We start from the raw sequence: 27249 nt of genomic DNA on the forward strand, positions 1-27249 counted from the left end.
TAACGGTGCTTTAACGGTTAGATGGCTGTTTAGTTGTGTGTGTTTGCATACATGAGTTGCTTCCCCTTTTTAGGGACCAGATCAGCGCCGGAAACATTCATAAAGGCTCTTATACAGAGAGAGAGAGGTTTGTAAGAGGCTTCAACTTGTAAAAATGCAAGTAGTGCTTTAATTCTTAAATTTCAGCATTTGACTGAGGCCTGAATGATTTGTAGAAAATATCTAATCTCGATTTTTCCAACTGATACGGTGACTGCAGTTTAAATTGTGATTAAAAAAAAAAAACGAGATTCAGGCCTGATTTGTTTTGGCCTAAAAAACAACATTCACCTTGTTTGGCTCGAGGCTCGACGCCTGAACACAGTGTGCCAAACGGAGTGTGATGTTTTGGCTGCCTCTGATTGGTCCAACTCGCCTACAGGCAGTTCACAAACCCTTATTAGGTTCTGTTTCCCCTCTTAATCCTTAGAACAACGTTTTTGCTGATGTGCACGCTGAATAATGACGGTTCTTCAAGGGTTCTTCAGTAAAGACGGTGGTCCTGTGTAGAACCGTAAGGACTCAGCAACCCATTTGCATGCATAGAAAGTTCTCTGCATGGTGAAACGGTTCTTCAGATTGATGGAGAATGTGTGGTATGTGTTTCTATATAGAACCTTTTTGAGAAGAGTTCTCTGTAGGACCAAAATGTTAAAATTGTTATAAGCTTGACGTCAACAAGCACCAAAGTAACAACAGCAGAACCCTTTCTGATGCTGTACAGAACCACATACAGCACATTCTCCACTCTGAAGAACCGTTTCACCACACACAGAACTTCTCTGTACCATGTTTAGCACCATTTTTTTAAGAACCTTGAAGAACTACATTTTTAGGCTATAATTAAAAACAAATACAGCTAGTTTGACCACAACTGTTGTCTATTTTGCTGTTTCATTCAGAGCAAATGCAATTAAAATCGCTATTTAAACCACCAGAGCAGGATCCACGTTGGTGACACCTGAGGTAAGTAAACGCCGGTCTCGTGCAGTGGACGAGAGCAAGCGGTGACATCCTTGCTGTCTAACTAGAGAATCTCATTTATCTGTCAGATGACGGTAGGAATGCTGCCTACTACTGGAACAGCTGCCTTCCTAGACAGCGGCTACTAAGAGAGCTCACTAGGTTTTAGGACACACCCAAAATGTACATTCAAAACATCAAAATATTATTTTTTCTTACAGGCTCCTCAAAATAAACATCTCAAGCTAATAACCAAGTACGGCAATACAGCTTCAAGACACACATCCTCACATCCAAACATCAACACATGCTTACCAGCAAGGCTATGCAAACACGCTCGTAGACAGAACCCGCACAATCTGCTGGCCTTACACACACACTAGCATAATGGACTGAAACTCTCCAGGAGCTGTGACTCACAGCCACCCAGCACCAGCAATCTAGCCTTCCTGTAGATAAGCACTGTAAGTTCATGTGGAAAAACAGACTAATTACTGAGGTCTTTATCAGTTTACGCTCACTCCATCTGGACAGGATATCGCTGCTTTCATCGGGTCAGAGCACGAGGCTGGGAAACACAACCCAACTCCAGCCCTGGAGACACTCACCACACACAGCACAAGAAGGACCTAATATTAAGATAATGATAAACTCAGGTTGAGAGGAACCACAAAACTGTGAGCACAGGTGTCTCCACAAGGCGGAGAACAATATGGGAAAAAGATATGCAGTGCATTCCTAAGGCACTGCAGGCATAGAGCCTATCATTGTCCGTTTTTCTTTCACTGAGTGGAGTTTGTTTGTAGTGCAGATCAATATTTTCATCCTGTGAGATTCCCAGAAAGCAATTCCTGACCTAACACAAAGGCTAGTCATTTAAATATTGTCCTGGATATCCTCAGGCCTGTTGATGTCTCGTGCTGTGCTGGGAGAAGAACAGGCCCAAAACATTTCCTTGGCCCTTTCAAGTCTGAAACAATTTCCTGGAATTCAGGAGGCTCCACTGACAAAATTACACGCAGGATCGCATTAGCCTTCAGCACTCCACCCAAAGCCGGGTTTTAGGCTATCCTGGTGAGCAATTAGAAACACAAGACATCTTGATACATTTGTGACTTAATCATTTTATTTTGGCGTTTGACCTTAATTTGTCTGGATGCTGAACATCCGGCCTAAAAATCATTATCGGTCAGTCTGCAGTTCGTCTTTTGAAAGCAAACTGAGTCACTAAGCAGGTAATTTTCTCTCTAACTCTCAGAAATAAAGGTAGTAAACTGTGACTGGGGTGGTTCCCTTAAAAGTACATCTTAATATCTTCAGTCAGGGATCATAACTGAACCATAATCCACTGAAATGCTCTGTTCTAAGCTGGACTGACTCCACACACCCCGCCCCGCCTCGCCTCCAGGCTTTTACTCTACTGCTCTGTTTTAAAACATTCGGTTATGAAAAGGAACAAATACCAACTTTTCACCTGGAGGAACTGATTTAAGCTCCACAATCAGACCTTAGAACCACTGTAGAACCTTTCAGGGTACATTAAAATTGTTTGTACTCTGATGAATGAAAAATGTACCTGCACTGCATCTTTATTTCTAACAGTGCCGATGTTTACATGCAAGGTTTTTGCCAATTCAGATTCAGACTGAGGTGTTTACGCTCACTCTACTCAACAATCTGATGAAAATCTTCGTTTACATGCCCACTACAAGCAATCCGATGCAGAATGACGAGGTCCAGTCGGCGTGAGATGAGTTTCCAGTTGGTGCGCTTGTGTTTTTAATGGCTTTAAACTGACGTCAGACTCAGAAAAACGTCCTTCATATGTACTTATAAAGGAAGACGTCGTGCTCTGAGACACATAAGCTGGCCGTCCGTCCCACCGCCGTCTTTTAAAGCTCAGAGTATGAACCTCGTCTCCTCTACAGGTCAGTTTCTGCTCCGCCGTGTTGACCGGTATAAACCTTTTGCTGTGACGCGCCGAGCATGCGCAGAACGTTCTTCCACGTTCCGATTGGAGTGTAATCGGATTCAGGCGTTTACACGGCTATTATTCTTCTATTTAATGGATTATTTAGAGGTTTACCCACCTCGTTCAATCGGATAGAAATTGTATTCCGATTGGCCTCTCTTACATGGACGTATTCTATTCCGATTGAGCTATTAGTCGGATTATTAACGGATTATCAGGCTGGTAAACATGGCTAGTGTATAAAGCACCTGTGTCTGATTTTTAGAATGGTGGTGCAGACACAGCACATCCATGCCTCGAGGATTAAAAGCAGAACACTCTCCTTAGTCCGAGTACTCAGGTTACACGGAAAATGTGTGTGCAGGGGAAAACGAGTAGTTGACAGAGCAAACAAAAAAATAACAGTGGAGATGATGTCCACCTGTTCACCTGATACAAAACCAAGGCTTCAGACACTGTTGGCCATGTGGTGGAAAATGTGAAATCTGCTATTAAATGAATGTTGTTACAGCAATTATTCACCATCTTCACACGCTTGCTAACCAACTGCTGCTGTGGTACCAGTGTTTGAGGTAATGCTTGTTACATACTCCATTTACCTTTCTGACAATGGAATTATATTATATTCCATTGTATTGTATTATACTGAATATATTATATTCAAATATATAACACTGAGAACTTGTTATTTAAAAAAGCTATTTATTTTGTTAGCAAGCAAATATTTGCTTTTGCTTTGAAAAGCATTATAACATTAATAACATTAATACAATAAGTAGTGATTTTACACCTGTCAGTGTGTTTATTCAGTCATTTCCAAACCTCTCCTCGCAGCAGCCCAGCTACAGTTATTATTATTTAGCACCTGGTTTGGCTAAAAAAAATCCTGATTTTACAAGCAAAAACATCCTTATTGCCAAGATAAATGCTTTTAAATTATATATATATATATATATATATATATATATATATATATATATATATATATATATATATATATATATATATATATATATATATATATATATATATAATTATATATCGCTCTCAGGAGCTCAGTGAATTCCAGCGTGGTGCCGTGATCGGACGCCACCTGTGCAGCAAGTCCAGTCGTGAAATTTCCTCACTACTAAATATTCCACAGTCAACTGTCAGTGGGATTATAACAAAGTGGAAGCGATTGGGAACGACAGCAACTCAGTCACAAAGTGGTCGTCCAGGTAAAATGACAGAGCGGTCAGCGGATGCTGAGGGTCATAGTGCACAGAGGTCACCGACTTTCTGCAGAGTCAATCACTTCAGACCTCCAAACTCCATGTGGCCTTCAGATCAGCTCAAGAACAGCGTAGAGAGCTCCATGGAATGGGTTTCCATGGCCGAGCAGCTGCATCCAAGCCTTACATCACCAAGAGCAATGCAAAGTGTGGAATGCAGTGGTGTAAAGCGCCGCCACTGGACTCTAGAGCAGCGGAGACGTGTTCTCTGGAGTGACCAATCACGCTTCTCCGTCTGGGAATCCGATGGACGAGTCTTGGTTTGGCGGTTGCCAGGAGACGGTACTTGTCAGACTGCATTGTGCTGATTGTAAAGTTTGGTGGAGGGGGGATCATGGTGTGGGGTTGTTTTTCAGGAGTTGGGCTCGGCCCCTTAGTTCCAATGAAAGGAACTCTTAAAGCTTCAGCACCAAGAGATTTTGGACAATTTCACGCCCCCAACTTTGTGGGAACAGTTTGGGGACGGCCCCTTCCTGTTCCAACATGACTGGGCACCAATGCACAAAGCAGGTCCATAAAGACATGGATGAGCCAGTTTGGTGTGGAAGAACTTGACTGGCCTGCACAGAGTCCTGACCTCAACCCCATAGAACACCTTTGGGATGAATTAGAGTGGAGACTGTGAGCCAGGCCTTCTCGTCCAACATCAGTGTCTGACCTCACAAATGCGCTTCTGGAAGAATTGTCAAAAATTCCCATAAACACACTCCTAACCCCTGTGGAAAGCTTTCCCAGAAAAGTTTAAGCTGTTATAGCTGCAAAGGGTGGGCTGACATCATATTAAACCCTATGGATTAAGAATGAGATGTCACTCAAGCAATTTAGTGTATATATAGCTGTCGGAAGAAAACCATGTATTTCCATTTTTGTGATTTGTCAGTTTTTGACATAGTTTGAAAATGCCTGCTGTTCTTTACATTGTGTGTAAATTTCATGATGAATGGAACAACAGAAACCCAGAATGACTTGGGAAAAAATCTGATATATATATATATATATATATATATATATACTGTGTGTACTACTTCTACCTCTGAGATGTCAAAGTGGAAGTCCAGTGTTTTGCCAGGCAGGGCTTTAGATGAGCCATCCCACATCATGCGGCTGACTTCCAGATTGGCCAGGTCCCCATGAGCATAGGAAGGCAGGGACAGACTGGCTGAACGAGACACGACCAGCTTCAGCACATTCAGAGCCTCCTTCCAGTGGACAGTCTGCAACACACATGAACTCACATACATGGGCATTCATACACATATGATCATGTATAAACGTAGGAAGCCTTACGACTAATAACACAACATAAAACCCACAGACATAAATAATGAACAGAGTAAGCAGTGGTCTGTGACCACGCCGAAGATGCCTGTACACACACCTGTACAAACTTCTCAATGGTTTTGAGCACCTCCACGTTGAAGGGTTTGACCTGAATGCCTGCCAGATCCATGTGACTCAGCAGACTGTAGATGATCTGTAGCAGAGGCTGTTGCATGCTGGGTAAGCCCTTATCCAATAACTAGAGACAGAGAGAGACAGTACACAATTCAGTCAGAACACTTATCAAAAACATATTAGAATAAATAGAAGTATTATGAATACACAAAGTTTTCATTCATTAATATTCATAATAGTATTCATTCATTAATAGGAAATAATAAATGTCCTAAATTTCCTTCGGGATCAATAAAGTATCTATCCATCCATCTATCTATCTATCTATCTATCTATCTATAACTCTCCCTGAAGCAGCCTTGTATTATTTACAATAATCAATCCTTTATTAAGTTAAATCAGTCAATCAATCAATCAACCTTTATTTTGACTCGGAAGTACATTGAGGGCTACCCTCGTTTTCAGTGTAGCCGAGCATTTACAAAAACAGGGACTGACACGAGAAAGAAAATAATATCTATATTTAATCATTTTAAATTAAAAGTAAATTTAAAAATGAGAGTGAACAAAAAAAGATAAAAATAATAATAAAAATAAAATGAGGTTTAATTGATAAGAGCTTAAGATCAGGAGAAGATAAGAGATTAATTAAAATAAATAAATAAATCAGATGTACTGGAACCAAACATCTGTTCTTCTAACTAGCTTGCAAGGTTAAAAATTCCTGCAACTTTTCCTGCATTTTTGTAAAAATACCTTTTAAGATTAGAATAAATTCCAAAGTAACGCAAACTGTTGTAAACAGCTGCCTACGGTTTTTGCATAGCATCGAATGCCATTCAGTTTTGGGCAGAATTGAAAGGAAATGCCAGTCAGACACTCACTTCAGCCATGTAAGTGACCATGTTGAGTGTGATGTCAGAGAAGGCCTCGTGCAGGTAGCGGCAGACCACGCTGACCCAGGAGAAGGGGTCTCTAGTGTAGGAGCGGGTTTTATACAGAGTCATTACATGAGCTAGATGAGAAAGCTTTGTGTTCTTCTCCTTCTCCTCCAGACACACCTGCAGCACAACAAACAACATCACACACACATAGTATTTTGAAAAGGAAAAAAAAAGACGTCACCACAATAACATCGTTCTTAATATTGTTCTCAGTAATATACCATTCTTTTGAAATAGCAGCAGAAGGACTGCATATCGCTGCTCTCAGAAAAAAACCCTCTTATCTTCATTTCTGTCAGTTTTTGAATTAATTTGAAAGTTTCATGATGAACGGACCAACAGACCCAGCCCAAAACTACGTGTCTTGTCAACAATGTCTGGTTCCATTGATGTGCACTAAAAGTAAAGTATGTGTTTTCCTTCTCCGGTAAATTTACCATTTTGGAGATACAAGGTTTTCTTCTGACAACAGCGATTTACAATCTTCCAACACCAGTTTCTGGACATGGATATATAATTTGCTACTGAAAATCATTCTTAGTTAGTTGTCCCCCCATCAGGGCAGCTTTAAAACGGGCAGGTTTGATTAGAAAGCATGTTATGGGAGACCTGTGCTATCCGTTCGGCACTCTCCTTGCAGAACTGAGTTGGGGAGTCAAAGTGCTGCACCAGGTGTGGAAGCAGACACAGCACGTTCAGAGGGAAGCCTGAGTGAGGACAAGGCAGAGAAAAAGAAAGCAAAGAAAGGCAGAACACAAAGAAAATATGTTAAAAGTCCATCACATGCATGAGGCATCTCATTATACAAAACAAGTCAGTTCTTTTAGACACACTGGATGCTGGAAAGTGATTCTAAATCTGAAGCTTCACTCTGCCAATTTTTATGACTCCAGGCTGAATGACAATAAACCTTACTACTCACACGATATTACAGGATCCACAAAAACAAACATTTTTGAAGAGCATGAGTGTTGTTCACCTATAGCTTGAGACGTGTCCACCACCGGCACTCTGGACACAGGCGTGAGCTGGCAGAAGAGCTGCAGAGTGAGGTCACTAGTGGCTGGTGAAGTGAAGCCCTTGAGCATCAGCTGCTGCAGGCCAGCAAAGCCACTCCACTTCAGCTGAGCCTGGAGCTTCTCCAGACGCTCGCGGTTCTCCGGCATCTCCAGAGGAACCCTTGCCAGCAGCTTGTGCACCAGCCTCAGGGACATCTGATACTCAAACTCAAAATCTGACTCCATGAGTGAAACGGCCACCCAGAAGATGGTGGACAGCAGGTTGGAGGGGTGGCTGGCATGGGACGGATCTGTGACGGCGCTGCTGTCGGCACGGGTGGAGGAAGAGGACAAAGCACTGTGGGCTGAGCGAGCGAGAGCCTGTTGGGTGCAGGCCTGGATGCGGTCCAGAGTGGCGCTGCGTGGGGGGTCTGAGGACGAGCGCTCCCCGCTCTCACCAAACTTCTTGGGGACGGAGTAGCTTCGCTGGTGTCGGCTGCGCTCGCCAGTGCCGCCCTCCTGGAGAAGGTTGAGCTGGCCAGTGCTCTTGCGATTGCAATTCAGTTTGCCGCTGACGAGGAAGTCTGGAGACGAGGCTCTGTGACCAGAGAAGTGGGTATGAATGTGTGTTTAAAAGCTTGGAATCATTCTAACATGACAGTCCTATGTAACAATTTTTAAATAATTAGCAGGAAACTAGAAAGCTGTAACAAAAATCTCTATCTATAGTTTACAACTATTAAATCTACGTTTTGATCTACAAGTTGTCATACATAACATAACATAACAAAAATTACTTATCTTAAAAAGTGCTTCAAAACTTGTATAGTGCCAATTAAAGACATGTATATCTCCCAAAATCACAGAAGCGAGATTTGGCCACACTGAAAATTTAACCACAGTCCCACTCATGATGTTTGTGTAGTTTTTCGTACCGAACATAGTTGAAAGTCAGTGTTACGCAACCATTTTCCAACCTCTCATTAACCCTGAGAATTAAGCAGGCTGTTTTTGTTATTGTGCCTTTGACTGAGCTTTGTTCTGATGGGATTCCCTGTATTGTCAATCATTCAAAAAAATCTGGGCTGCAACCTTCCCTGAAACTTCAGCACAAATGAGCGGCACTAAACTGCTGTCAGCTGAACATGCTGTTATATGTAAATGTGTTGGTATTCATGATGAAACAGTGAATGAACAATGCATTTTAAATGGGCTATTTTTTTTTTTGCATATATAGACTGCGCCTTTAACAGTGTTCTAATACTATATCGAACTTTACCTTTAACGATGGTGCAATGATCTATTGATATACCTTGCATTAGGTAGCACTAAAGCCTCACCTAGTCAATGCTGCCATCAGGTCACTGTTTTTGAGACATTCAGCCAAATTGTCCACCACTGACTCCAGAGTGAGCAACACCTCCATCACATAACCCTGAGGATGACAATCACGTTAGACAAAAAAAAAACTAACCTGCACTCAAACGAAAACGAAACAAGGCATAAATTCACATGCACAGATTTTCAAACACACACACACAGACGTGCACATACCTGAACCTCATCGCCGTGCTCTCCCACCACCTCCACCAGCCGTGAGAGCAGGTCTGAGACGGCGTGAGCAGAAAGCGGTTGTCTGAGGGCTCTGAAGATCTGGAAGGAGCGTCCTGCGTAATGTCGGGATGAGCTGCACAGAGCGGTCTGAAGAGCCACGTCACTTAACTGCTGCTCCAGGTGGAAGTCTGGGACACATGGAGAACTATGCTCATTACAAAGCACAATGACATTAGTTCTAGATTAAATACAGAGTTTAACTCCAGTTGACACTCCTTTTTAGTCTAAGATGTTCTGAATCCTTAATCCATTTGTGTGCCACCTTTCAGTTTCTCACTCTCATTATTTGTTTCATAGTACTGAATAATTAATAGTAGTTAAGGAATGCTTTAAAGGGTTAGACCTGCATCAGGAAAACCACACTGTAATGATCCAAGGAAATGCACCCATCATTTTTTTTTGGAGTGAACCAACCAAAATAGCAATATGAGATTTTAATCTGTGTGTATTTAACTTGCATGTAATACACAGTTTGAACGGTTCACATTTAGTGCACAATTGGTAATATTAGTCAGATACTTCGCAGGCAGATCTGAGCAGCTTTATAGACCCTACTGCCTTGGCCTGTGGGTCAGAGTGTGGGTGAGACACGTACCTGACTTGGACTCTCTGAATACAGACACCACATGGCGTAGAAAGTTGGTGAGCTGATCGGCACTCTTGGAGTTGGGGTTTTTCGGCGTGATGTCCTCGTGGCACCACAGTGGTCCAAAGGCCCTGAGTAACGACAGGACAGTACTCCAGGCACTGCGCCACCACAGAACCACCACCAAGATCAAACAGGGTTAATGGCACGGCTAGCAGATGATCCTGCCAATAACCCAATTCTAAAATGATGGCCTATAGCACACACTCGGCCTACAGCATAGGTGGAAATTTGACTCCAAAATCAGAAACTAGATTTCTGCTTTAGTTAGATCTAAAACTACCTTCTGATATTTGTCAGGTGTTTTAGCTTTGGATTGGCTTGATTTGGTCTAGTCCAGTTCATTAGAGCTGAGGTCACAGTACAAGACCTTTACCCTGATTTAGTCCCGATTCTCAGTCTGGCTGAGTCTGAGCTGGTCGTAAACTGATCAACGACTCAATCTGAACGCATTCCTGCAACAGCCAATGAAAACTGAGAGCACGGAAGAAGAAAATACGGCAAGTAAACATGCAAAAAGTCTCTCACGTGTGGATTGAGTTTAGGGTTGAATCAAGTATACAGTAGAGTGAAATCAGGTTCCTCCAGGAACATCACGGCGCAACATGAAACAAAAGAGTGCAAAGTGCAAACGTGCAGAGAAAACAGCAGCAGCAGCTCCACGTTTGTTTATTTGGGTCCCCTAGTAAAGGGAGAACGTGAGAGTTTGTGTAAATTCGCACAAGGTCTGTTTGGTTCGGCAGCAGCTTAAGAGTTGAGCAGTGTGTGATCCCTAATATTTCGGTCGCCACAAAAAACCTGCAAAAACTGATTGTGTGAGATGGCCAGTCTTCTCAAGTCGTGTAGTGAACCCAAGGCTTAGGGAGGTCCATCTTTAGACCTTGCACCACAAAACTAGTATAAGCTCACTCATAGGTGAGAAGAATAGTGATAAAAGTGGACACTGATTAGCTGGAGCAGGTGTGGGAAATTGTGGTTGGAACTAGGCTCTGCAGGAAGTAGCTCCAGTAGTAATACTTTGAGCAAACCAGTGACGTGACTGTGGATAGATGGGTGATTATTTCTCTGTTATGTCTTATACCTGGTGGTGAGGAACTCAATGAGTTTGTTGGTCTTCTCCTCAGACTCATTGGAAGACTCATCCAGGTCCTCCAGATCTGCGGTGATCTGAGGGAGGTTTCCCACGCTGCCGCCCAGACTCACACTGGAGGAGGTGGAGGAGGAGCTAAGGCCCGAGTCGGCCACAGGAGACGCCTGCCACTCCCGAAGGAAATCCAGCCCACCTGCATGAAGAGAGGAGGAGGACTGTTAAAGTGACATACAGGATATGACAGAGAAACAGAGGACAAACTGATCTTTATTACCTTAAAAAATTCAGGCTGCTGGAGCACAGTGGATAGGTGATGTTGTTTCCCGCAATAAGACCAACCGGGCAAATAAACAACAATACAACCAACCGGGCAAATAAAATAATGTTGCATTTTCACCACATGCAAATGTTTGTTGGTGCATGATATGATGAGTGTTCCAATGAATTTACTGACATTGTTTAGCATAAGAATGAAGCCTTACTATATGCATGTGACTGCCAGTGTGAACAAGCGCAAACCTTCCCCTAAAATACTTATTTAACACCTACCCTATTGTTCGAGACACACGAGCACAGAGGTGTAAGACTTTCTGAAAAGACTGAAGCTTTCAGCACGAGTCAGTATGTCTCATTCTAATGAACACTGTAAACAAAGAAAAGGGAGACCTGGAAATATGTCATTAAAACATGGTTAAACTTGATGTGGAATGGAATGTTGGATAGCAGCCAGAAACCGAAAACCCGACCTGGTATGACAACTTATCCTGCTCTGTTTCTATTTCTCCTCACCTCCCTCTCTCGTCTTGTTTCACTGCGAGGCTGCAGAGACAGCTGTTTGACATAGTTTCAAGTTCACTTGTCGAACTTGGTTGGTTGCTAAATTGTTTTTGGACAGACCTGCTCTGTTTGTTCTTCCATCTGTAGATAAGACATCGCTCATGTTTTGACATCATAATCATCACCTCCACCCCTGGCTGTATATCACTCCATCAAAATATCTTAAAATCACATGGCATCAGCTGTTAATTCATATGTAGGTGTTTTGGAAATGTTTTAGCTGCAGGCATGACTGCAGTGCGCTGGCCATAGCTGGAATTATGCAGAAGTTATAGTGTCAGGGTCGGGTTTCAATCTACATGTGTGGGAAGAAGGAATTGTTGTTGTAAAATAAATGGGAATTGGTAGCATGATCCGTATTGGCACATTCCTCTGGGGAAAAACTTCTGGTGCTCCGTTGGACTTTTCACAACATTTCTATGCTTCAGTTTGTAGTTTTTGATTTCTCTACCTGTGTGCAAGTACTCAGGCTGGAAGCTGGACTTGACAGTGAGAGTCTTGTTGTCGCTGATCTCTCTGGTGAGCAGCAGCACAGATGCAATGACCTGGAAGTTGTTGTTGCAGGACAGGGCGATGAGCAGGTGCAGGAGCAGCCGCTTGCTGTGCTCAAACACCTCTGGCCGGTAGTGGTCCAGACCTGAGCACGACGAAACACAGAGTAGTCAATGTCCAGTGTTACAGTGACTTAAGAGACAATGAAACAGGAAAAAGGAGGAAGAGATCTGAACTGTATCAGTAAACACAACTGAACTCAGCTGACTGATTTTCCCTAAGATGAGAAATTTTCATACATGTGCATCGGAGCATTCCTGTAATAATCTTGGCTGCAGATAAAATATCATAAAAACACTTCCAAACAAAGCTGTCCAGAGTGACAGAGACTGAGGACAGCGGGTGATGACGACACAAAGAGTCTGAGAGAGATAAGCCAGGGGTGGAAGGAATTTCTCTCCCCTCCCTGCCGTCGTCCCCTTTCTTCCTTCAGTAGAAGTTTTGACATTTTTAGCATAGCTGGGCCATGTTATTCAGCTTGCCTGAAAGCCTCGGTTACAGCTGGGGACATCGTGACTAGAGAACAAACAGCCCAAAGAGGACCTTCCCATGGAGGATGCCATCAATGACACACACATAAATACACACAGAAAAGCAGCATGTCTATTACAATCGGTCATATTAGTGATTAAGTAATACACCAATTAGTCTGATAATTTAATGAAAGTTAAATACACACTCCCACATATGTGTGTATATATATATATATATGTATATGTACAGTGGTGGACAAAGTACACAAACCATGTACTTGAGTTAAAGTAGAGATACCCAAGGTAAAATATTCCTCCAGTAAAAGTACAAGTCCTTACTCTAGACCTAAACTTGAGTAAAAGTACTAAAGTATTTCCCTTCAAATGTACTTAAGTATAAAGTAAAAGTACTAAAAGAGTAATTCTGGCTCTGATGTCCTGTTATCATTTTTATAACCAGACTGGCTTCATGAACTCATTTCAGGTGAAAGTCCTCCAGCGTCTCTCTTGGTAAACCAGTCTTTTAATAGAACGTCATTAATTAGTGACGCTGACGTCTATTAAAATGATCAGAAGCACAAAACACTGAAGGTAAACAGTTTCCATCAGGGAGAACCGAGTGGCTCTGAAATCACTTTTTACACACAAGCAAAGTTTCAGTTTCAGATTTATTTACAACTTAGTTCCAAGTTTAAGTTGAATAAAAACTGGCTTTAAACTCAGGATCACAGATGAGCTCCTTTACTATGTTGATCTGTAGGCGTCTGTTCATAAACATAAACCAGCCCAAACTCATTTACTATAAAATGAAATGGTGTTTGTAGAAATTCAGAAAAAAGCCGCGTCAGTCTCGACTGCATATGTGGACATATTTCTATATTGAGCTCTATTTACACAAAGTTAGGTTAGTTCATCATTTAGGTAGATGTACATGCTACCCTGCCTAGCTAATGTTGAACCGTGTGCTTGCACTGGGTCGGTATGACCAACAGGTCAAGACAATCTCACAACAAAGTGACCGCTGTGTCCTGTGCCGTTTTTCAGTTTTTGATATAATGTGGAAGTGTCTTACTGCATCTGTTGAGCTCGAACACTTACTGTAATCTAAAATGCTTATTCTCCTCACACAATGTTGAAAAAATCATTACTGATTTATCAAGAAGATTTTTTATTTTTACCCAGTTATTTCCACGATACTATAAACGCTAGGAGGGTGAAGGCAGCAAAGGCTTCCTCCAAGACCTGTGAAGCATCTCCGCATCTTTTCAAACTGCCGCTCCAATTCCTGGATGGCTGTAGCATTACTAGGGATCAAACTCGTGATCTCCTGATGACAGGGCCAACGCTTAGACGGTTGCACTACTCTGGAGCCCCAGTCATTCCAGCCCTAACTAACACATCCACACAATATGCGCACAGGTATTTTAATCTGGGCTGGCCAATTGTTGCTGAACCGATATGTTGCAGTTTCCCACTTAGGTATAACGGAAGAAAGATAAAAAGAAAAGAGAATTACAAAGAAGTAAATAACAGTGTTATTTGGTGTTACCGAGGAAAAGGGCGTGCAGAAGAAGAGGTAGATGCAGGGCCCAGTCCTCTCGCACACTGTGGTCCACCACCATCTCTGTCATGAAGATCACTGCAATGTTACACCTGCCAATATGGAACAACACACACCTTAGTCCATGTAGTACAGTCAGATCCCCTTTCCCAGCTTCCTAGCTTTGATTTGGTGTTATTCTAAGCTAATTCTTTGTGAGGTCTGCAGTAGCTACCATTGTACACTCACTGGCCACTTTATTAGGTACTCAATTATTTTTGGTATACTTTATTAGGTATCCAATTGCTTGTTAACACAAATAGCTTATCAGCCAATCACATGGCCGCAACTCGATGCATTTAGGCATATATATATATATATATATATATATATATATGAAGCTGTCACACTTTAACATATGTGAGAACTTCCTATGGTGATGTAAGGGAACTAACAGGAATGCAAATTAAACTTCAATTAGTACATGCAACTCCGGCTACATTATATATATATATATATATATATATATATATATATATATATATATATATATATATAAACCTATTCATTTATACCTCCTGATTATTACCTATATTATTCTGACTCTGGTCATCTTCTGAGACCTGTGCTGATCTAGAGGGTAGATGAACATCAGGCTCAAAAAGCCCTATGTTTGCTCTGAAGTACACCACCTTTTCCCATTAACATACCATTGCACAAGCTTGTGATAGTGTTGCCAAAAAGAGGGCGGTTGCACTGAAAATAAGTCACCGTGCATGAGACTGGTAAGCCAAGTATGTGAGAGCTTCCAGGGTCTTTTGGTTTTATTTGCAGGAATATTAATATCTAATATCTAAAACCTATTCTATGAACTGTATTGCTTATGATTCTTGTGGCATACCGGTCAAGAGAAGCAGCAAAAGAATGTGCGGCCTTGTATTTTCTGCAGGATTCAGAAATGAAAAGGCTGGTGGCCACACATTACTTTCGTGCCAAATGTAAACGTGTGTTTAAAGGCTGCAGGTGTTAAAGAAGTAAAGCCTGAAGTAAAGCCTGAACATCACAGGTACGGATCAGGTTTGGGCTTCAATTTAAATGCCTGGGCAGACTTTTACCTTAAATACACCCCACCCAAAGTCCCCACCGGTCTCTAACGAGGATGCAAAGATGTGCTTCAATTATCAGTTGAAATGATGCTAAACTAATAAGGAACAGCGGTTTGTATGTGATTTAAACGTGTTTCGACTCTATGAATAACGCAGTGTGTCAGGGTGTATATATTTAGCAGCTATGCTTTGTGTTATTCCATTTGGCCAGAGCGTTCATAACAAAGGCATCTTGATAAAGGGTGTGACATTTTTCCCTCTCTCAGGTGTCACCGCGAGTCTGTCCAGATCTGATTAGCCTGACAAAAGTTCATAAACAGACACATGTACACAATCATACATTCACAGACAACATGTCCTGGTCCTAAGTGCCACACACTACTCATTCTTTTAACACTATACCTCCGTCATAAAAAAAAACCAAAACAAAGAAAACACTGTCATGAGGCTACTGCAAAGGACCACGGTCGTCGTAGCAACAAAACAACAGCGCTCCATTGGTACACAAACAGAGGTAAAACACAGGGGCTTATTGCCATAATATGGTTTTATAAGACTGAAAGAAAATCTGAACAAAAGGCACTTTATATTAAGAGCTGACACAGGACGGCTGTGCGAATGTGAGCAGGTTTACGTCTAGGTAAATATTAATATGAGTCCTAATGTTTATAACGGAGCAATAAAGCAATAAATGTGACAAGATCAGCTGACAAGTTTTCCAAATAAACATGTCCTGGACTTAAACAGTGCTTAGGACTTGGTGTTCAAAGCTAAAACAAACAGTGTTCCAACAATCAGAAAGTTAACAAGCTTCCCTATAGCAACAGGAGTTACCTGTGGAGGGGCCCTCGTGGCGTGATGGTCTCAGGCAGGTAGTCCACTAGTGGAGCCCAGCAGCCTCCGTTAACTGGCATGGGCAAAGGCTGGGGTCGATTACTCTCCAACACATTGAGCAGCCAGCCAGCGTATGGTGGGAGAGGGTCATCTGCCGACACAGTCACAGCAAACTGTTTATATCATATAGTGGCCTAAGATTTACTTTAGGACTGTCAAACTGTCAAAATTATTCCAATAATTAAGCAAATCACATTATTTGGTGTAGTTAATCTTGATTAATCACATTTGACCCTAAAGAAAGATTTTTTTCCCCATTTAGAAATTTTGTTACAGCTACACAAGTGAGCAAAATACACCGATCAGGCAGAACATTCTGACCACCTCCTTGTTTCTACACTCACTGTCCATCTTATCAGCTCCACTTACTGTATAGCTGCACTCTGTAGTTCTACAGTTACAGACTGTAGTCCATCTGTTTCTCTGATACTCTGTTACCCTGTTCTTCAGTGGTCAGGACCCCCATGGACCCTCACAGAGCAGGTACTGTTTGGGTGGTGGGTCATTCTCAGCACTGCAGTAACACTGACGTGGTGGTGGTGTGTTAGTGTGTGTTGTGCTGGTATGAGTGGATCAGACACAGCAGAGCTACTGGAGTTTTTAAACACCTCAGTGTCGCTGCTGGACTGAGAATAGTCCACCAACCAAAAAGATCCAGCTGACAGCGTCCTGTGACCACTGATGAAGGACTAGAGGATGATTAGCTCATACTATACAGAAAGAGATGAGCAGTTGTCTCTGGCTTTACATCTACAAGGTGGACCAACAACGCAGGTGTGTCTAACAGAGTGGACAGTGAGTGGACACAGTGTTTAAAACCACCAGCAAAAGTTTCATTAGAATTTATTACTTTCAACTATTATGTCATTATTTTCCATTCATAGAGTAAACATACTATCGAGTGATGTCCAATACCCCAGCTCTGCAGATATCCGCGTTTTCCCTGTTCCCCAGCCCACCTGATCCAACTCTTCAGCTCTTTAACAAGCTTGTTTTCTTGAGTTAGACTGAGTGTGTTAGACTCATTAAAAAAAGCTTGAAAGGAAGTTAATGAAACTTGATTTTTTCCCCAATTAATTCTGGTGCTTTTCTGTCAGTCTGTTCATCATGAAATGTGGTCGACAAAATTGGAGATACAAGGTTTTACTCCAAATGTAGTTATAACTGACGTTTGGAGGGAGGGGCATGGCTGAAACCCCTCCGTCATTCAATCCAACGTCCTATAAATTCACATCCTCACCTTCCGTTCCCGTAATGAAATGTTCGCAGTCCCCACCTCCACCCCATCTCCTCCCTGTTCCTCAGTCCTAGATCAGTCCTACTACAGCTATGAGGGGGGATCTGGCCTTCTAGCTACAGTCAGAAGGTGCCCAGAACTCCAGCCCAAGTTCTCAGAGTCCCCCCCACCACCCCCTCCCTCAATCAATTCTCCCTCATACCACATGTTGAAGGCATGGTCTGAACTCACGAACAGCATGATCCTGGACACTGGTTCTTGTTTAAACTTTTCTAGATGTTTGACTGATCAGGCACAGAGTATTCCAACAGTCAAACAGGAGGACAGTCTGTGCCACTTGACCATCCAGTATGACGCAAGTCTGATGCATGTGCAGCAATGCCACTAGCAGCATATCGTTAATCTTCACTGTGGGCTCATGTGCTGTGCCACTCTCTCTGAGCAGTCATGCCAGGTATGCAGGTCAAGCTCTCATGGTTCCCACACCCAAGTTGCTCACACACACACACACACACACACACACACACACACACACACACACACACACACACACACACACACACACACACACACACAGGCCTGTAACAGAATGCTCTTATTTGGAAAATAAGCTTGGTAAATAGGTAAACCAAGACTTCACAGAATGGGGGTATTACTTTATTTTTTTACACAAAACCCGCATTTTCTTTCTGTAATTTTACTGTAATCAGACTAAAACTAAAGTAGCAGTGGAAGAAACTTACCATCCATCCAGGATGTTTGTGGCTTAGCCTGACACCTTTAGTCAAACGCTTGATGTCAAACTGTGCAAGAACTGATTCACGATTGTTTCTCTTGAGACATAAAGCCTTTTGTCCAAATCCTGATGCTGTGATCCTTGTCAAAAATTTACTGTCGCTGTCCAAGAAATCTTCATTTTGGTCCATTTTCTATTTTCTACATCATTTCAACATACCTGTCTCTTACGTTGTATGAAAATTTCGTGATGAATAGAAATGCTCTAAAATTGCTTGGAATAAAAGCTCTTTACATTAAATTCCTTTGAAAGATAAGAGTGTTTTTGCCTTGTCCTGTCAAGTTACTATTTCAGAGACTTCTTGTTCTTTGGACAGTGACAATATAAAACTGTACTTTTTGTACAGGCATGATACCGGCCTGCAGCACAGATCTATATTTTTAATATTGCCCTAAAACTTAATCAGATTTTCACACAAGTCATGAACCAAAAGAACCAAATTAAACAAATGACACAAAAATATTAGACTCAATAAATAGATGACCAAGTCTAATATTTTTGTGTCATTTGTTTAATTGCAGAAATAGAGAAAATGCTAAGGGTTCACAAACTTTCCAGGACCACCGTAGGTACAATAAATGAGGTAGTGTAGGATACTACTTCAAATTTCTTAACAATACCGAGACTGCAATTTAAAATGCAATTGCATGCTATAAATTAAAATTCCACACCTGTTTTTGGCCCAAAAGACCAGCATATCCGCTTTTCTAGCTTGAGTCTTGAGTGCTGAAAGTAACGTGTCAGACTGCTTATCTTCTGACTGGTCTAACTCATCTGCAGCTGCAAGTGCAACACTCGTTTAGGTAAGAGACTCAAATCGGTCATTAATGTGATGAACCGGCCTGAACTGACCCTCATGAGCTCCTCCTACTCAGTAACGTCACGTGACTGAATCACTGCATCATCAGCACAAACTAACGAGCAGAACGAGCTTCGCTGAGAAGATCATTAACTCTGATCAGCTCTCAGCTTCGTTATTAGAGCCAGACGAAGGAGGAAAAGGTGAGATGAGCTGCTTTTCCAATATTTGCAGGCTTTAACCTCTGTTCGCTGCTGTTGCCGTGGTAACGCTGAATGACGGCGCACACGCAGTGGAAAAAAAAAATCACATGAATTCCAATCTGAGTGTCACATCAAGGTCACATGGCCACTAATCAGATACGTGTCCGATCTAGGACCTCATATGAAAGTGGCTCAGGTTGCATTTGAAAAGATCAGATTTGTGCCCACACAGCCCTGAAAACATCGGATCTCAGCCACATTAGGGCAAAAAAAAAAAAAACAGATTTATGCCACTTCAACCTGGTAACGTGAACGTAGCCAAACAGACATGTGGGCACAAGTACGCACACGAGCCGCACACAGTTCTCTGTACTTAAATGTGTGTTTCATAGACAACATGGATTCAAAAAGACATGCTTGAACAATAGATCAGGTTAAATTAGTGAAGTTTGACAATGTAATGTTTACATTACTAAAAAAAAGAAGTGACGAACTAATTCTGCATTCACATGTTTGGCATGAAGCTAATCCCTACCAGTGAAACTAGATGATAATCACAGGAGAGCTTTAGCGGTGTAGACTGTTTATTTAAGGTGGAAAAAGGCAGAAGGACACTCTATACGCTTGTATTTTTGTTGTATAATATTGGGTTAATCTCAAATTCAACAACAAGCCATTTGGCATCTCGCAAAAATCAACACCCAGTTTATTTCACCAGTGCAGTCTACGGCAAAAGTTGGGAAAACGGAACTCTCGGCCAAACGTTCCGCTTACCACTGCGGATGCTGGCAGAGTTTTCTGTTCCAGCTTCACTGTAAACGATGGAATATCCAGTTTGCCGTTGTTCTTCTAACGCAAACATGTGAATGCAGCATAACCAGTACCTTGACAGTTTTCAACATTCCCTTCTCACCTCTATCTTACAACATTACTGTCACATACAAACAAACGTTAAAAGCCTGTCACCCTGAGTTGTAATTTGAAGAATTCTATCAGTGTCAACTGCCTGGAGTGGCTAACTTGACTGGGAGTAGCAGTATTATGCAACATTCAGCTCCCCCATGACCCTCTAGGAGTCCAGGGTCAGCGATAAAAATGTACTCACTTTTCTCCTCATCGTAAGAGCCTCCAGAGCTGTTACTGTAACGTGACTCTAACCGGTTATGAGCTCGAGCAGCATTACTTAACCTAGACAAACACATAAACACACAAACACGTCAATTCGACACACAAAAATGGTATTTCGAAAGCTTTGTAATTGTGTAGTAGGCATCTCATCACTACTAAGTTAGATCAGGCTGGTGATAGAATTAAACAAATCCATGTTTAATGAGCACTGAGGAGCAATGTGGAGCCGAATTGTCTATATAGCTTACAATATAGTTTTTGAAAACAAAACATTTGTTACTTTTAGCTGTATCTGTGTTTATTTTTATGCATTTTAAAGATACATAGTATTTCTATTAGCAAAAATACACTTCCTGTGATGATGGTTTTAAACAATTTGCTGAGATGCCTAAGACAAAATGTTAAAATGCTCATAAATATATTTCAAAGGCGGAAGTGACTGTAAAGGCAGGACAGTAAAAGGACATTTGATACCTCTCTTCGTTCTCTCTGACTATCTTTGCCTCATCCGTCTCTTGGAAGTTCTCTTGGCCTGCCACTACAGTGTTGCTGCTGGATGTTGTGCCTTCATGAAACAAACAAAGAAAAAATGAGACCAAACCACTCAAAAGACAGAAAAACACACTTAATGTAGGCAGAAACACCTCCATAAGTCTTACTTACTTACCAAAAAATAAACTGTACTAAGTTATGTTGGCACTAAATGTAAAAATAAAGTACTCTGGGGCAGTCGTGGGCTGGAGGTTAGGGAACCGGCCCTGTGACCGGAAGGTTGCCGGTTTGATCCCCAGGGCCGACAGTCCATGACTGAGGTGTCCTTGAGCAAGACTCCTAACCCCCAACTGCTCCCCGGGCGCCGTGGATAGGGCTGCCCACCAGTCTGGGCAAGTGTGCTCCCTGTCCCCTAGTGTGTGTTTATTCACTAGTGTGTATGTGGTGTTTCACTTCATGGATGGGTTAAATGCGGAGGTGGAATTTCCCCGATTGTGGGATTAAAAAAGCATCACTTCACTTAATAATCTATGTGAATATGTCACCTGAGGCCACTGCTGAGATCTTGCTGCTGGCAGCAAAGCGGTAGAATGGTGGGTTGTCACAGTGCAGCACTACAGGGTTGACTGGGTCAGTCTGCTGCAGTTCAAACAGCAACTCCTCCATAGTCTGAATGGTGTTGTTCCGACACAGGTAGATTACCACCTTCTTAATCTGAAAGCAGAGAAAAACACATATATGCCTTTGGCTAAGCAACAACGTTTAATTCATTAGAATTTTCTTTGTGGTCCCTGGTGCTTACAGTTTTATCTCAGATAGTCCTAAACTAAGGGCATGTGTCAAATAACACCCCCCCTGCCCCTAAACAAAACAAGAACATTCAGGTGATGCAAGAGGGCTTTGCTGTTCCCCAAAATAAAAAATGTGGAAAAGTGCAACACAGTACTACTGTATGTGTGCATGTGTCCTTACATAAGGCAGTAGTGTGGTGTCACTGCTGACCCCACACAGACTGATGAGGAACTGCAGCGTGATTCGCAGATTGTTGCTCCATTTGTCGTTGGTCACAAGAGCGTTCCAAGCATTCTCCATCTCTGGGCCTGGAAGCTCATCACCATACTGAGGAAAAAAAAAAAACATACCACACACAGCCGTAAAAACTAGTTTAAGCTTATCAGTTAAATTCAGGGTTACTTGCTTTTCTTCACATTTTACAGTCATTTTAAACTTAGCAATAATATCAGTTCAAGTAAGGCAATATTTACTGTAGTTTTTATAAAACATGCATGGACTGAAAACAAAAGACAATGAACTGCAAGATGTAACAGTAGTCATACTACTAGTTATTAAGCAGAATGGTCAGTCTATTGAATCGTACCTTGGCGGTCATGTACATCAGGTTGTTCAGAACCAGAGAGGTGGCCTGCAGGGAGCCCCAGCCGTTGCCCTTGAGCCGGTGGGCCAGGCCTATGCCGTCTGTCTGTTCTCGGGTCTCCTCCTCGGGGGTGCAGGGGCTGGAAGCTGGGGGTAGGAGTCCTGTGTCAACCAGCTCGATGTTGTTCAGCCATGGCAGCAGATAGGTCAGCATGATCTGCCTGCCGTTGGGGTGAGTGGTGGGGAACCTTTGGCTGACCTCTGTGTGTGGAAAAAAGTAAGGATGTGTAAAGGTTGTTATAATGTAGGGGGTAACACCTCTGCCTTCTATTCTGCACACTGGGGTTCAATCCTAGCCTGGGTAAGCTCCCTACACTATACTAATAAGAGTCCTTGGGCAAGACTCCTAACACCTGTGTGACGCTCTGGATAAGATGCCATAAATGTAAAGAGAATGAGGACCACTTCCTACAGTAGAGTGAAGAGGAGTCCTGAGAGCTGCTTCAATCTCCTTCTCCTTCTGGTTTGCTGACTTATCACCACTATTGCTCATGAGCCCTCTACTGTACAACATGGGACGATTTTAGTTGTAGGTTACACCTACGTGGGCATACGCTCATAAAGCAACAGATAAAATGTACCTGAGAAGAGGGGTAGAGTGAGCTCTGGGTACATGCAGGCAAGCTGGTTGGAGAGCTGTGAGAGGGAGACACTATAGAGGGGCGGCAGTGGACCATGAGTGCCGTACAGGATATTTCCCGCCTTCTGTCCCACAATCCTTTTAGAGTACACTGATAGTTTTGCTTCCAGAACCTGTAAACACCCAGCAAGGAGGAAAAACGTGTCAAAAATGAAATATATGAAAACATCTAATCTAAGGAAGCTGATTATGACTATCTACATCTTACAGAAAATGAATTACGAACACGATACGTTAATATGCAATACTTTGAAAGTACTGTAAGATTATAAAAGATGGTAAGGAACAGTCTCTTACCTGCATGAGCTGCATAGAGATCTCATAGATCTCTCTGCTGGTGTCAGATGATTTAAAGAGGACCAGGTTCAGCAGGGTCACAATGTCACATGGATAGTTTCTGAACAAAAACAAAGAAAAAAAAACTTGCTTTTGCATTGTAGTGATGCTCTAATTACGCATTCTGGGAACTACATATTAGTAATCAGTTTTGACTGTCATAATCCACACTATTACACCCACATTAGGATTATAAAGAAGTGAATTCATATCAGGGCCTGTGTTTGTTTCTCAGAATGAAAGCACTGATCTAGGACCAGATTTAGTGTATGTACAAAATGATCTTATGGACAGGTACAGATCCTAGATTAGCACTCCATCTTCATGTATACAGATCCATATCTGTGTGCTTACTCATAGTATGCTCCTACCTGCTCCCACACACTGTAGCAATGGCTTTGAAGCAGCCTGAGGCCAGCTGGTAGGAACCGGTGAAGCAGCGATCCACTGCCCAGTTAAACAGATTCACTTGATCTGGGTTCAGTTCTAGAAGCAGGATTACCACCTCACAGCCCAGTCGATGCACCTGGAATGACGCAATCAGTTATACAGTGAAAATTAAGACTATAGTAATTCAGACAGCATGAAACAACTAGATACATAACAATGGCTACTTATGATCAAAGGTAGTCCTGCTTCAATGGTAATGACATTCAGCTATGTTGGGACATTTACTACAATGAGATGAGTCTTACTCGCAAATCGTGGCATCCGAGGATATTGTCCAGCCATTTGTAGAGATAGCCATCAGTAGAGAGACCCACATTATCAAAGACAGGCCCGCAACACAACACTGCTGACATGGCCTGGAGGGCAAACATGCACACAAGCAATAAACACAAATGTTCTCTTCAATACACAATCATGTCAACGATGGTGAGGCGAAGTGTCAGAAAAAACGAGGGAATGTTTTTGCAAGAGAATCTATATTACATAGTCAGTCCCAGGAAAAGAGAAAATGTGTGCCACACCTTTTACACAAAAACTCACACCAGCTGTCATGACGTTCAGAAAAAAAGGAAAACAGTCTGGGGAATTTTCAAACAGACAGTGTTCTGCTTGGCAATTCAACCATACAGGTTCTTTCAGCAACCAGTTTCATCTTTCCACATGATTAGGCAACATAAAATGAACCCAGCCATCAAACTGTCTTGAACATGTTGATAGCATTTTGAGTTTCCAATCATTTGTGAGAGGTAAATGTAATCTTGACAGAATTCCCAGCGACTCACTCTTGGCTGTTGGTTGAGTTAACCCTTACACTGAAATAAAGACATTGAGCAAACAAGTTCATCTACAAATGATTGCATTCCCATTATAGCACTCACAAAAGCCTAAATGAGGAATGAAAACCCCAAAAAGTCTACACTCTGCAGGCATAAAAGACTGTAAAACAGGTTATACTGGTCACAAATTCAAAGTTTTTTCAGCCCTCTCCTAAGAAGCTTTCTGCACCCATACATCAGTTAAAGTACAAGCCCTTCAAGGGCAATACTCTCTACTACATCACCTAATTGTACCTCAAGCCCAGAAGCGCTGGTGTGATTTACTAGCACCTTTAAAGCACATTAATGGATGTGATTTGGTAGCTTGATGTCATTTTAGTATCTAGTGCTTCCTAGGATTTGGTAGCATTCTGTACCTTTAAAGCACAGTACTGGTATCGTGTAATCTGGTGGTTGCGGTCGCTGTAGCGGTCCAGAGGCGTAAACATGACGCTGAAGGGGCCAGCCCACTGGCTGAAGAGGATGAAGAGGTGATGGCGCAGACTTTGCTGAGGGAAGAGGAATCTTCTGTGGTGCACTAGTCAGAGAAAGAGAAGACAACTTATTGTCACTGAGAACAAGCACAGACGCAAATGGGTGGGGAGTATGGATATAAGTGACCGACCGATAGTTCTGTTATCTCAGCTAAAAGACACCTACGCTGAGCGACGGGGGGAGAACGAGGGACGTTCTACCCACCCAGAGAGAGCAAGGCCAACTGTACTCTTGCGATCTCCTGATGATATTAAGCCAATTCTCACATGGTGGCGTAAAATACTGTGTAAAATATTCACATGTCCTGTTTCTGATACATGAACGTCTGCAGTCAGTCTCAGTGATATTAGTTACAATGAAGGTGTAGCTCAGAGGGCGGCAACCAAATGTTAAAAAGAGCCACTTTGTCAAATCAAACCACCTTGAGAGCCACAATATTTTATGTCCATTTTACCATCTGGGCAGTAAATGTGTCTCAGTATGTGCTGATGTACTGCAACCAAAATGCAGACGTATTTTGCTCTGCTTTAATCTTTAGCTCAGCTATAGTTGCTTTTCTCGCATCTCTGGCAGGAAACTTTCCTACAAATGTAGAACAGTTTCTTGTAAAAAGTCTCTCAACATTTGAAGTCACTTCTCATTCACCAGCTTCTCGTTTGAATTTTCCAGTTCCACCTTAAATGGTGCCTGCTGCTGCTGAAAATTCACACAAAGCTGGCGAATGAGAAGCGACTTCAGCTTGGTGACGTCTTAGTGTTTGACAGTTTCTCATTGCAGATTAAACGTATCAGGAAACCATCCGATCGTCTCCAAATCACTGATTTTCGTCTTAAATCTCTCTCTTTGCTTTATCATTAGCTACTAGTTGGTAACGAGACTGCTGTCTGTGTTGCTACAGTGACCAACAGTCTGCACTGATCTTCAGGGTTAAAGGGTGAATTAGCAGTTCTACATTATGTCACGCTTTCGGAACCTCCTATGGAGGAAGTGGACTCCACACAACGCTCCTATCAGAGATCTCAGTCTCCTGATTACTGACTTGGTTCACCTGTCTTGTGTATCAGGTGACTCTTAACACAGAGTACTTAAATGCCCGGGCTTTTAATCTGTCCTTTGCGAAGTTTTGTTTTCTTAGAGACTTACTGAGCGTTCATTGTTTGATTGTTTATATGGTTTTTTGACTTTGTGATTCGTGGTTGACTTCTGACTTCTGCCTCACCCTTTGTGTACCTTTACCGGTGTTATTGGATTTGTGTTTTTGTGAACTTTGCCTGGACTTGGACTCTGTGTGTTTTGCCCCTTTGTGACGACCGTGGATTTAACTTTATTAAATCACCTTCGTCTTTCATCCGCGTTCGTCTGCGACTCTGTGAACCTTACACAGTAACTCCAGTGTTTACGTCTACTTACTGTTAAACTGTGTTGAACGATCAGCTGATTTACTGTAAAGGAGGATTATTTTATTATTATCTACTAATCTAATTCAGCTGTGGAGCCGCAACAGGGCAGTAAAAGAGCCGCATGTTGCTGACCCCTGGTGTAGTAAATAAGCACTGGTACTTAACCAGTGGAGCAGAAAGACTGAAAGACTAAAAAATAATTGCAATGATTAAATATTACTCTGCATTCATGTCTTTAGGAGCAGAAAAGGCTGAAACAGAGATGGTCACTCTGAATACCTGGGACACACTGGATGAGGTTGGCCACCATGCCACTGAAATGGGATCGGATGTCCTTCAAAATCTCCAGCTCTTTATCGTTCTCGGCCTCCAGCAGCATGCGCGTCAGGTCCACATACTCCAGAAAGAGAGCACCAAGAGCCAAAGAATCTCTCTCTAACGCCCCGTTAGTGCTGCGTGAGAGGAACAGTGAGGAACAAATAAAAGTGATGAAGAGTTATTTATGCCTTCCTGTTTCTAAGTATTCAGATTCATGTTCTTTGACTATGCAGCCTAACGGGAGGACATTGCTTTTGTTTTCAGCTCTTATCTAGCATGGCTGTTCACAACATTAAAGCATCACTATAACAATACAGCAAACACAATGTAATACAATACAAAAATGAATATAACCAATGAAATGGCCCA

At 42.2% G+C, this 27249-nt stretch overlaps 1 protein-coding gene and 1 long non-coding RNA gene across 12 annotated transcripts in view; one reads left to right on the forward strand and one right to left on the reverse strand.

The window, feature by feature from the left end:
• Positions 1 to 27249, reverse strand: part of fryb (furry homolog b (Drosophila)) — a 111629-nt gene that overhangs the window by 15721 nt on the left and 68659 nt on the right. For all 11 annotated transcript variants that reach the window (XM_037546980.1, XM_037546981.1, XM_037546974.1 and 8 more), the window contains exons 26-48: positions 26842 to 27014; positions 25045 to 25205; positions 24098 to 24208; positions 23774 to 23928; positions 23364 to 23463; positions 23008 to 23179; positions 22371 to 22627; positions 21965 to 22111; positions 21538 to 21706; positions 20975 to 21065; positions 20478 to 20560; positions 16278 to 16428; positions 14347 to 14450; positions 12224 to 12409; positions 10927 to 11128; positions 9795 to 9916; positions 9140 to 9327; positions 8926 to 9020; positions 7567 to 8183; positions 7197 to 7294; positions 6528 to 6704; positions 5627 to 5767; positions 5280 to 5462 (exon numbers count right to left, since the gene is read on the reverse strand). In XM_037546980.1, the coding sequence (XP_037402877.1) occupies positions 5280 to 5462; positions 5627 to 5767; positions 6528 to 6704; positions 7197 to 7294; positions 7567 to 8183; positions 8926 to 9020; positions 9140 to 9327; positions 9795 to 9916; positions 10927 to 11128; positions 12224 to 12409; positions 14347 to 14450; positions 16278 to 16428; positions 20478 to 20560; positions 20975 to 21065; positions 21538 to 21706; positions 21965 to 22111; positions 22371 to 22627; positions 23008 to 23179; positions 23364 to 23463; positions 23774 to 23928; positions 24098 to 24208; positions 25045 to 25205; positions 26842 to 27014 (3883 nt within the window). The remainder of the gene's footprint in view (positions 1 to 5279; positions 5463 to 5626; positions 5768 to 6527; positions 6705 to 7196; positions 7295 to 7566; positions 8184 to 8925; positions 9021 to 9139; positions 9328 to 9794; positions 9917 to 10926; positions 11129 to 12223; positions 12410 to 14346; positions 14451 to 16277; positions 16429 to 20477; positions 20561 to 20974; positions 21066 to 21537; positions 21707 to 21964; positions 22112 to 22370; positions 22628 to 23007; positions 23180 to 23363; positions 23464 to 23773; positions 23929 to 24097; positions 24209 to 25044; positions 25206 to 26841; positions 27015 to 27249) is intronic.
• LOC119265939 lies at positions 19335 to 27061 on the forward strand. Its single transcript, XR_005131768.1, has 2 exons — positions 19335 to 19372; positions 26802 to 27061. It is a non-coding gene; the product is annotated as an uncharacterized LOC119265939 (long non-coding RNA).

This window comes from Pygocentrus nattereri, chromosome 18, assembly GCF_015220715.1.
Source record: "Pygocentrus nattereri isolate fPygNat1 chromosome 18, fPygNat1.pri, whole genome shotgun sequence".
NCBI classification, from domain to species: Eukaryota; Metazoa; Chordata; class Actinopteri; order Characiformes; family Serrasalmidae; genus Pygocentrus; species Pygocentrus nattereri.